Source organism: Macrobrachium nipponense, chromosome 15, assembly GCF_015104395.2.
Source record: "Macrobrachium nipponense isolate FS-2020 chromosome 15, ASM1510439v2, whole genome shotgun sequence".
NCBI classification, from domain to species: Eukaryota; Metazoa; Arthropoda; class Malacostraca; order Decapoda; family Palaemonidae; genus Macrobrachium; species Macrobrachium nipponense.
In genome coordinates this window covers 25,042,337-25,055,047 of record NC_087208.1, presented here as the reverse complement: position 1 = coordinate 25,055,047, position 12,711 = coordinate 25,042,337, and the positions used below count along the sequence as shown (strand labels likewise).

General features: G+C 36.4%; 1 protein-coding gene across 1 annotated transcript in view; it reads left to right on the top strand.

Annotated features, from left to right (window-relative positions):
* LOC135227042 (TP53-binding protein 1-like) overlaps positions 1-6,419 on the top strand; it is a 125,132-nt gene extending 118,713 nt beyond the window's left edge. The window contains exon 10 of the mRNA XM_064266835.1: positions 4,903-6,419. Coding sequence (XP_064122905.1) covers positions 4,903-5,129 — 227 coding nt within the window. The 3' untranslated portion in view covers positions 5,130-6,419. The remainder of the gene's footprint in view (positions 1-4,902) is intronic.
* Positions 6,420-12,711: the final 6,292 nt, after the last annotated feature.

Sequence of the window (12,711 nt, the reverse complement as noted above, 5' to 3'; positions counted from 1 at the left end):
AGCAGAATGTGTCCGTGCATCACACCTGTCAATTTGGGATTTAGCTAATGTACCAAGTACCTGAATAAAAATGTAATTTTTAAAGTAAAATAAAGTTTTATATGTACTACTTACCAAGTAATTACAAGATCAGAGCCGTCCTTCCTCCCTTTGCATGGATATAGGGCATAAACGAATTGAGCACTTTGGCTGAGTTGTACCTATTCCTACCTCAAAAGTGGGTGGGTTTATCAATTGCACTTAGAAGACTACACTTGGGCAATAGCGTGTTACTATGAATTCCAGATTTTAAAGCTGTCGTGCTAAGTAGAAATATTAGCTTATGTAATTACTTGGTAAGTATATATAAAACATTATTTTATTTAAAGCATTTTTGTTCGATTTGCTCAAGTAATAGGAAATTTACCTTATTTGACATGAGGGTAAGATTGGTACATTTTATGAGAACTGTATTTGTCATAAGGGTAAGAATTACATATTTTCTGACAAAAATATAACCTCTGATTTAAGAAGTGCATACAGGAAAAGCAAAGGAAGATATGATATGAGACAGGCAACTTGAGATGCTCCAGCATGAGGAAGGTGTAAGTTGGGGGGATTAAGTGGGTATGACTTCTGGTATCAAGAGGTATGAATTATCCTTATTCACGTACATTTACCGGGGGTAAAACTGCTCCAGATTGAAAGTGTGACAATTGCTGGTGCTTTTAGTAGGCGTGAAGAAATTTAACAATGGCTTAACCCAACATGAATGTAGGCATGAAGAATTTCAACAACGGCTTGACCCAACAAAATCTATTATGCTGGGTCATCATCCACTGACTCATGTCAGAGGAGAAACAAAATTTTTAGCAGTGGACATGGACGTTAGGCCTGGGCAGTACCAGGCTGCCAACCTTGAATAGCCTCTTTGATTTTTTTTAAGTTGCCCTGTGACACCTCACCCTTGCATTGTTCCCATCCCTGTTGGACATTGCATCGCTGTCAAAAATTACAAATTTTTAATTAATTTGTATTTTTCATAGCTAACAAACCTGAGGTCTTAACATTAGAATAAATCTGGTACCAGCTGGAAACAGGTTAAAAACAATAAAAAATTGTATATGCAAGAAGTAAGTGGCATCTGTCATCCTATACACAGCTGAGGTGGCAGCAAATCAGAGACCACACTAGAACGTAGTGACGTATTTAGTCCTTCTTCAACCACCTTGGATAGGGGACTAGTCTTGAGGACAGCCATCACTTCCACAAGAGTATAATGCCAAGACAATAAACTAGACTACTTATAGCCAACAAGAAGTACGAAGGGATAGAGGAGTAAAAACTTACGTAACTAAGTAGTTTTGGGGACTTGACTCTGAGAATACAGTGTGTCTTGAGGACACAAGTCTCCATCAGAATCAGGTGTTGTAAAATGGAAATACGAATAGGAAATTGGCATAATATGAAAGGAAAGGGGAGAAGGAAATAAGCAAAAGGAAAATTTTAAAAAATGAGGCATGAAATATATATTTTGCCACATAATGCCTTTCTTTTACAAAATTCAGAATGACATGTAAATCCAATTGAAGAATGCAGTAGATTTTTATAAAGTCTTGTAGCATCATACGTTGTCAGTCCCTTGCATTTTGTTGTGTAACTTCAAATCTTCATAATATCACTTTTCTTAGTGTATTTTGTGCGCCTTGCATAAGTCAAAGCAGATATTTTCTTGTGTGATATGCTGTTTTGAGTAACTCAGTTTTGTTTATTGAAGCAATATGTTGGTGGAGAGAAATGACCAAGTTTACATCTATCCTCCTCATTCATGTTTCACTACTTCATGGTTTTGCATGGTTAGAGGAGTGGATTGTTATATCGTGATCATCGGTTAAGGGACCTGTGGAGCAAGGTCAAGAAAAGGAGGCCACTAGCAGAGGCCCTTTGCAAGGATTGGGGTGAAGAGATATGTTGTTGTATCTTTGGTCACTACCATTTTTCATGATTTCCAAAGTTGTGACAGGCTCTCTCTAGGTGTTTATTTACCTTTTGACATAACAGCATCCACAATGAGTAATAAGAAAGTTTTTAACGAGGGATTCAGTCCAGAAACTTAATTCACTCTCCCAGCATCTTTCATCAGCAAAAGCTACCAGGAATTTTATTACTATTAGGGACTAAAAATTTGTATGGATCTCTCTGATGCTGTTCACTAAAAAAAAGGTTACAATAAAATTTAATGCTTTGTAAGTTAACACTTTCTACATGCAAAAAATAGGTTTTATTCAGCTTGCTGTTTTGTCTTATGTTATTATGTTCATTCTTTTTCATTCTTATTCAAAGCAACTGAAGTGCAATATATGTTTTTGTAACAACTGGTGAAGAGGGGGTTGCAAGGGTGCTGCAGAGAGCAACTAGCCACTCCTGTCTTAACTCAGCTGTATGCAGTTGCTCCAAACTAAATTTTGCAGAGCTTTCTTAGTTTTAACTTGTCATATTTCTGTTACTTTTCTATCATGTATTCTGGAGTGTCCATTGTGACACTGAACATGTTTTGGATTGCTCTTCAAACATAGCAGATGAAGATGGACAGCAAACCTCCTCACTAGCAAAATTTGAGGAGTTTATTTAGTCAAGTAAGGTGAATGGCTTAAGTTGAACTTTACCCAGCATAGAACCCATCTTGGTTGATGTTCATTAAGACACTGATGATCAAGTGTAAATCTGGTGGGTCTCCAAAGATTGCAATAGTACAGTAAATGAGATAGAGTAATGTTGATTTTCTCGTGGTAGGGCCCTTTTTATGGGCTGGAGACTACTGAATAAATAATTTTCTGTTCGTATTATGTGCATGTATACAAATTTAAAACAAGACAACAAACCAGGATTATTAAGAATAGTAATGGTTAACCCCCAATGTACCAACTGAAGGGTCAAGTAAGATAATTCATGAGTTGTAAAATAAAAATTAAAGGGGGCCCCAGTGACACAGGCAGAAGTATCAAAGATGATTTATAGGGACTGCAGGCAAAACAGTTGAAGGTATTGTGTATAGGGGAAGTCCTGGTCAGTACGGGAACATGAACAGCAAAATGATGTAGCAGATTCTTGCCAGGAGTACTCAGAAAGCCCCTCTCAGTAAACAATTGGAATGGACATGGGTGATGGCTTACTGGAGCTAGAACATCTAGTAGTGGCAGAAGGCTGCATGGAGGGGGAGGAGGAACAGACAGGGAAGAGCATTGCTATTGACATGGCATTACCTAATTCTATATCATTGTTCTTTAGGCCAGTTCTTGCAAACTGTGGGAAAATGCCATAACCCTTACAAGAAGAGCACTGCAAATGCCATACCTGGCAGATCAAGAATTTTGAAATATGACATTGGAAATAAAATGCCAAGACGCACACAATATTACACAAAATCATGTAATTGGCTGAGAATAAAGAGCAAAAGGTAGCCAATTCTATGAAAATTGTAAAAAAAAAAAAAAAAAAAAAAATGAATGTAGCCTGCTCCCTCTTAGGAACGACATTAGGTCCTGCAGGAGAGGGGCTACATTACACGTAACATCATCCTGTGCAACTCCCGATATTCCAACGATGAATCGATGGAAGAAATGGAAGGAGACAGAGGTACAGTTGCAAGAGGGGGAACGCTTCTGGAAGAGGGGAAGCTGAATTGTCTAAACGAGGATAAGGAAACCCCTCCGTAGAAGGAAGAGTAAAAACTCTGCGATGCTCCCTCTTCCTGTAAAACATTTTCCACTGCGACTTACGCCAGGCACGACATTTCGGGCAGGGATTAGTAACAATAAAAAAATTAGATCACCACTTACTGCATGTCGTATGGGGATCCGTAAGTATAGCAGCCAAAAACCTGGAGCACAAAAAACCCTGAACACCCTGGCACCTGCGTTGACGAGGCTGTGAAGACTCGGAGGACTCCATGATAACACAATCACACACACAGACACACTGAAAGCACAAAGAATCACAGGCAAGCAAACCAACCATCTTGGAAGGAGAGCAAAAGCATCTACTCTCGAAGGTGGTCAAAGAAAGACTAACACATCACAAGGTGTTGCTTGGTCAACGACCAGCTTCCACCTCGTATGCGCATGAGTTGCCAGATCTCATAAATTCATTGCTATACAGTCTTTTATTGTTTAACTGGTTACTAGCTGCTACAAGAAGGTTTGTTAGCTATGAAAAATACTTTTTTTTTTTTTTTTTTTTTTTTTTTTTTTTTTTTTTTTTTTTTTTTACCAGACCCCACCCCCCACCCGCGCGAATAGCTAGAACCCACGAATAGTTGAAATCCCTATAAAAACACCTAAAACTGCCTATTTTGTTAGTTAAAACCCAAGAATAACTAAAAATGTTTATACCTGGTTTTTTTAAGTTTTATCACAAAAAGTGCATTTTATGATAAAATTGATACCAAAAAAAAAACTGGAATTGTGGATATTTCTTATAGAAAAATACTGCAAATAGGCAATTCTCCATGAATAATGGGGGTATATGTTCCAGAGAGAAATCCAGAGTCCACGAATACGGGGTTCGCTGTACAGTGTGCTTCATATTTTAGTTATCTAATCGGGGAATATTAATATGAATCTTGGTGCTGATGCTCTGCAGTTTACAATGAGAGTACTAAAGGTTCTCTGCAGCATCCCCTCAGCTCCAGGTTGCATTGTTTTTTGTCTTGTTGTGTCCATATCCTTTGATTCATTTGACTGTCAAACTTTTTAGAGATTTTTTTTTTTATTTCTTCAGTTAATAACAAATCCTTGAGTAATATCTTTATGAGAGTTTAGGAAATTATTGTTTGAAGTACCTTGGTATAAAAAGAGGTTTTAATTCTTAGTGTAGGTTCCTTAGATGTCAGACAGATTAACTGAGTTCTTCCTAACATTACAGGAAACCTCAGTCGAGTATTGGTGAAAGCTATGACTGTAGTTGTTGCAGATGCAACAATACCAGAAAAGGAATTACAGAGAACTCAGCAACTGAACATCCCTGTGGTTTCAACAGAATGGGTCATACAGTCACTGATTGCTGGTAAACGTCTGGGTTATACAGATGATCCTAAATTTATGCATAATTCAAGTGTTTCTCAAAGCCCTAGCAAAACAGAAGAAAAATAGTTACTCATATTGCAGCTCAATGTACGGAATCATACTGTTTTTTCTAGATAAAAAGGAGTTGGAGAAGTACCAGTAGGAAAGCTGTTCATAGCTTATGTCCCCTTCTTCAGGAAATTCTGATAGAAGTATCTTAAATTTCTGAATGCAGCAAAAGTTCTTGTAAAGAAATGTATTTTCAAAGCTTAATTTAAGTTAGAATTTTTCTATTTCTTGTTTTTATAAACAGCAGAACCTTTGCTGTATTTCTTCAGAGAAAATCAGTCATGAAAGCTGGTCTTCATTTTTGTACTGTAGTGGAGATTTTTAATGAAAGTAATTTGATGTTGACTGCTATTTAGGATAGCAACATTTCTCTCTTTCACACTTGCACTTTTAAAAATAGACAATTTATAACTTGAGTTCAAATACTGTATATTTGTTTGTTTGAGAACTTGTTTTTTGTTAGGTTTTATAGGTTCTTTTTTAGCCTTGTTGATTTACTTTGTACAAAACCTGTAAATTTTACAGTGCAGTGAAAATACTCAGCTAGTCTTTCATAATAGATTTACAGTAATATTCACGCAAGGTAATGTTTATAGTTTACGTTTAATCTCATACAGCAAAGGTTTAGGCATGAATATTTATGATGTACAAGAACACTATGAATATTGTGATGGATGTTTTATTGTAACAATGTAAAGTTTTTTCCCCTTGAGGAAAGCAGAGCTTATTACTAAATGTTATATTTTTAGGGATATCTTTTGTAAATAAAATACAGTTTTTTGTCAGTTGGTTTTTTATTTATAGCTGAAAGCTATGTTAATGTTCATGGATAGGCATTGTAATCAGCAATGAATTTTTTTAATTTATTATTTTTATAGTGCTTAAATCTAAGGCTTTTTACCAAATGAGCTTTCTTGAAAGCACTGCTAAAACAGTTTTCATCTAACCAGGTAATCGCTTTGTTTTATGATTTAATGTAAGACGTGTTATTAGCAGTTTTATTTGATTGGAGTTAGGATGTATTATATTTAATGAGCAGTTCTATTCTGCCAAAGAGATGTCACTTTTGTTGTATACAGTGTAAATAGATTATAGAATTAAGAATGAATCTTTGATTATAATAGTGAATTAATGAAATTTTCTGAATTTTCAACAATTTATGTTCATTTCAGTGTCATACATTTCCCCTCATTTCCAGCATTGATGTGCAAATTATGAAAGGTACGTGCCATAAGGAATGCATCTGTAACGTGCATTCATTGTATGTATATCTTGACTTTTTTTTTTTAAATAAATAATGAAAATAAATGTGTTTATTCAACCATTTCTAAGAGGTACTCTCAAGATTCAATTGAAAAAAGAGAATTGTGTTTTGAATTTTGCTTAACTGTTTTTAAAGAATTAAAGAATTTTACAAGGTGGAGGTGCTGTTTGCCTTAAGATGACTCTGTAATCAGTGTACTCAAACCTGAACATGTAGGTCTTCCCATTGCATCTCCACCCTGGGCAACTCCAGCAAGGGATCCTTTCAATCCCCCCCCCTACCCCCCCAGAATTTTTTTTTTTTTTTGAACTGTCAACAGGGTAGTCCTGTTTAAAGGGTTAGGAAGAAGAAAAGGAATTTTCTCCCCCTTTAACTCCTCTTTTTCCCTGTTGGGGGTTAGTGCCATCAGTGCACCTCATGTGGTGCAATGTAGGCATTACAAAGTACTTTGCAGCATCCCTTTGGCCCCTAGCTGCAACTCTTCGTTACTTTTAAAGTACCTCCGTTCATATACTCTTCCATCTTACTTTCCACCCTCTCTTAACAATTGATTCATAATGTATCTGCGAGGTTTTCCTCTTTATTACACCTTTCAAACCTTTTTACTGTCAATTTTAGTTTCAGCATTGAATAGCCTAAGTTGCTCAAGTACAATCTAACTCTTTGTCAGTGGGACTGTCTCTAGGAAACCTGGAGATTCTGGTGGCAATTACGTATGGATGCTTAGGGTATGGAAATCATCAGGAATGGCTGCAAACTTATTTCTGGAGGCAAGAGACTTGAATTATTTATCATTAGGATTCAGGGCCTACAACCTGGATATTGGACAATGATTGAAGGTTAATGCTGAAGAAACGGTCGTTAAGAGGAGGCACAGGATGACGTGCCAAGTTTTTAGTCACCTATTTCTAGTTTCTAAGACAGTAGAAGGATGGCCAATCATCAACATTGGCCCCATGAACAAGTTTATTCAGCAAACTCCTTCCCAAATGGGAACCATAGCTAAAGCTCATAATACTATCAGGAAAGGGGACTAGTAGCATTCCAGAATCTCAAATATGTTTACTTTTGGGTTCAAAATACCCAGTTTTGACAAAATACCTTCACTGTTTTGGCAGGGAAGCTATTCCGATGAAAGATCCATTTCATCCACCTGGTAACCATGCCAAAAGTTTAGAGAGAGACTTGTACCAGTGGCAAATTGGGTTCATAGGACTGTTGCAAAGCAAATAAGATGCTTGGACTACTCAATGGTAATGGCATCATCAGCAGCACAGCTGCACAAAACAACTATGCCTCCTGATACAAATGTAGATGTGGTGTAAGTCCTAGTTGACTTTACGAAAGACTTTCAGAGATGGTCATCCTTGATCTGAAGCTGCATAGCAGGTCAGCTCCTCCTGCCAAGATGATTGGACACCATGTTTTCAGAGAAAATTGTCCCTCATAGAAGTGTCATGTTGAGAAACTGCAGACCAACATAAAAAATGCAAGTAATGCAACATGAAGCAACTATGAGGGACAGTTTTCTCTGAAAACATGGTGTCCAAACATCTTGGCTGGAGAAGCTGACCTGCTATGCAACTCCAGATCAAGGATGACCATCTCTGAATGTCTTCTGTAAAGTGAACTAGAACTTACACCACATGTACATTTGTATCAGGAGGCATAGTTGTTTTGTGCAGGGATCTCAGTAGTGGCAGGACTTGAAGCAACTTCTATTTTGAATACTAGCAGGTATATCTCTCGCATACTACTCATGAATACAACGAATACATCTAACCAAGTTTGGGATCACACCTTCCAGGCCACCAGGTGAAGGGAACATGTATCAATGGCCAAGGAGCAGCACCTTTTTTTTTTTTTTTTTTTTTTAAAGAGTTAAATACCATCTTAACTTCTCAGTGGTTAGTAAGAAGCAAAGTCTGACAGCCTAACTATAGCCTACATGAAGAATCAGATTAGCACTAGATATGAGATGGTGTTGCCTCGCACTAGAGATCGTTTAAACAGTAACCATCGTCAACAGTGCCAAGGTTCATTTCAGGATCTTCAATGAGTGGTCACTGTAATCAGAGGTCTGCAAGGCACTTTAATGACAGTGGGACAAGTCTTTAGTGAACACTTGCAAAAGCCGCTGTTACAAGCTGCCTCTTTGTTGCCCTTCCAAGTTGGACTAAGCAGTTTGGAAAATAATGTACTATGCTGAGTCAGTCTTATACAAACCTGACCATGTATTTGATGACCTCACTTGCCACAGCAGGAACAGTCTCAGATTTCTGGTCACTTTTTGATAGACAATCCCAAAAGGGTACCAGGGTTTGGGAGATACCATTAGCACCCACAAATGTTGCATCCTTTCACTTGAAAGCTAATTAGCAGAGATAGAGATTATCCAGCAGAAGCAGCCATACCTTGTAGAAATACAACCATCAGCCTTTTGCAAAGGTAAGTGGTACTGTGAGAGGAGTGTTAATGCAGTCGATCCAGTGATCTCTAATAGTGGAAGTTTTGTTTCCTATGTGCTGTACAGCTCCTTGAGTGATAGAGAAGTCATCCAAGTCTACCAATTGTGACTTCCCTAGCACTGAAAAGCCTTTCCAAACCCCCATATGAACTCTTGCAGGAAGCTGCATTATTGGATCACATGCTTGGAGATGGGTTTTTGCCAGGATTTTGCATCTATGAGTCAGATCAGCAAGATGCATGCTGCTTCTGGCACAGGCATGTGTACCAATGGTAGAATTTACAGTTGGTCATTTGCAGCTCATCATGACAGAAACAAACAAAAGGCACAGCCAGGACCATTCACAAGCTGTACTGGAAATATATTTTGGAAACACGATGTCTGGTTGGTTCATGTAAGTTATCATTTGAGCCATCAACAATATGATCGATGACAAAGTTGTCCAGGATAGAATTCTTGTGCACAAAAGCAGAAGCTCTCTCCACGTTTTTAGTTTTCATGTGTAAGCTCGAAACCAGTGCTAATTTAAGTCAAGACTTTTGCAGTTGTCAGTCAACTTTTGCTAGTTTTTACTGTAGGGATGTAAACCATGAATAAATGATACACGAGGTATGGGACCCTTTGTACCAGCAGCAAGGCAGGTATTTGCCTTACTGCTTGCTTCAATCCTCATCTTCTTCGTAACCCACATCTCATCTAATCATGTAAAGCAGCTATATTTCATATACTTTCTCTTGGGTAAGCTGACAGAGTGGTTCTTCTCTCATTTTTCCCTATACTGACCAAACCCATAGAACTCTTACCTATTAGTCACCAATAGCTCTCCATAGATCTTGCTGGTTACAACCAATATTCAACAGCTCAAACTTCCATAATAAAATGCAATTTGGGCTATGTATGAATGACAGTTTTGTGGTAAAAACAAATAGTTTTTTTTTAATTCATCACTCATAAATTTAACTTCCTGCTACCAGCCACAATGATTGCTCACATCCTCACTGCAAGTGACAAAAAGAGAAGCAGATGATATATGAGGCCCAGAAGATCCATGTGGCAAATCCAGATCTACTAATGCTCTTGTGTGTTAAACTAAAGGCTGCAGTGCAGTGTCTGGGATAAAAAATATTTGTATTTTGTTTTAAGCACATACAAGCTATGTATGTAAACTGAACTGCAACACCATTGTCTCCTGCCTGCACATCATTGCATTTTGGTTCATTGCATTTATGTCCACATATATTCTGGAGTTGTGGTTGTGTGCTGATAATGCTTAGTTGCGGATATAATGTGGATAATGGAGTATATGTATATATACAGTGGACCCTTCATTATTTCGGGGGGATCCCCCAAAAATTGCTGGAATCGCGATACTCAAAACCGTTTAAAAATGCTTAAAACTTACTATTTTGTTAGTTCAAGAAAACCCACTAAAAATGCTTATATGTAGTACCTGGTTTTCTAATATTTTGATCATAAAAAGTGCATTTAACCATGAAATGGATATAAAATTACAGTCATTTGTGGATATTTCTCAAAGAAAAATACTGCAAATACATTAATTTCCTACGAATAATGGCTAGATGTGGTCCTTAGAGAAATCCAAGAATACAGAGCATCCACTGTACAGTCAGCGGCACTGGTATTTTGCAGGGGATGGGTACCAACAACCCTCTGCAATAGGTAAAATTCCTTGAATATTTAAAACCACTTTCATAATGCTTGGAACTGCCTATTTTTATAGTTGAAGCACAAAAAAAAAACAAAATACTTATACCTGAATAATTTAATAGTTTTATCACAAAAAGTGCATTTAGTCATGAAAATGATAAGAAAATACAGTAATTAGTGAATATTTCTCGTTAAAAATGCTGCAAATTTCCCACAAATAAATGTGATTATATGTTTCCACAGAGAAATCAACAGATAACTGAGGTCTGCAATTGCAAGACATGAATAGTAGTGGTTGACTACTTTAGACTATATATATAACGTATATATATATATATATAATATATATATATATATAATATAATATATATATATATATATATTATATATATAGTATTAATATATATATTAATATTAATATAAATTATATATATATATATTATATTATTATATATATATATTGATATATATATATATATATATAAAATATTTATATATTAATATATATTATATATATATATATATATATATATTATAATATTATATATATATAATTATATATATATATATATATATATATTATTATACATTATATATATATTTATATATATATATATATTATATATATGAATTTGCGGGTCCAATCTATTCTGAGAAAGTTTTCCCTTAAATGAATGAATATTGCATAGGATGTTTGCCCAGTTTTGACAGAATATGTATGCTGTTTAATTCTTACTCCTAAATCCTTGATCATCGTTGGACAAGTGGTTTTCGTGCTCGGCTACCAATCCGGTGGTCCAAAGTTTGATTCTTGGCTCAGCCAACACAGAATTAGAGCAATTTATTTCTGGTGATAGAAATTCATTTTTTGATATATTGTGGTTCGGATCCCACAATAAGCTGTAGGTCCTGTTCTTGGTGACCAATTGGTTCCTAGCCGCGTAAAAATGTCTAATCCTTCGGGCCAGCCGCAGGAGAGCTGTTAATCAGCTCAGTGATCTGGTAAAACTATGATATACTTAACTCCTGAACCATTGCTAGATGGGCCAATATAAAAAGAGGGACATTCCAAACATGGAATTTTATATATTATGTTGTTACTTTCCTTAGGGCCATTTTTCATCAACATTAATTTTAGTGTGCTGTTATAAGAAAAAACCAGGTTGTCATTAAAAGGTTTTAATAATTATTTAATGGTTTCAAAACTGCTAAAATAAGGCAAGCTAAGAATGTTCCTAGAGCTTTCTTTCTCATATTGCTGTCACTAAAAAAATTTTTGGGCTTTAGCATAGCAAATATCTAACGATTAGTTTCCATAAGTAGCTGTGAGCCATATATTTGATAATATTACAAGGTATATTTTTGTTTGAATTATTCAAATAAGCAGTTATAGCATTTTAGTTTAAGTTATGTACTCAGTTCACCTCTCTCTCTCTCTCTCTCTCTCTCTCTCTCTCTCTCCCCAATGACGACAGCTATTGGCTGTAAGGAGCCAATCACACAGCAGGGTGCCAGCTTTCCTTGATGCTGATTGGCTTCAATTAGGCAGTTGCATATAAGCAATTTCAGTGGGGAGTTCCAATATATCGCGGAATTCCGGCAAATACAGGGTGTTGTGGCTAATCCCTCCCTGCCAATAGGGGGTCGACAATATATATATATATATATATATATATATATATATATATATATATATATATATATATATATATATATATATATATGTAATACTCAAAAAAACACCACTAAGCCACCACATCTGTTAACGGGATATTAATCTCGTTATTTATTTGGTAAATGTGTAACTCGAGCGTCAGGCAAACTGACATTATCTCTCTCTCTTTCTCTCTCTAAGTGATACCCCTCTCTCTCTCTCTCCACCTCTTTCTCTCCATTCTGTCAGGTAATCAAAATGAGAGACGAAGTTATATGAAAATAACTATTTATTTAACAACGGAAAGATAGTGAATCAATCAAGTCTCACAGACTAACTGAACTCAGTTACCCTCAACATTAAAATGTCTAAAAAGTAATTAGTCACACCAATTGTCTATTCTTCCATCTGGGACCCACAAGGTCCCCAGTCCCCCCCTTGCCAGAACCCATAGGTCCTCGCCAGTAACACACGCGGATCGTCTCGGGAGTGCACTCGATATCACACACAAAAGTCACACTGAGTGCGGCATCTGCTACGAGGTAGA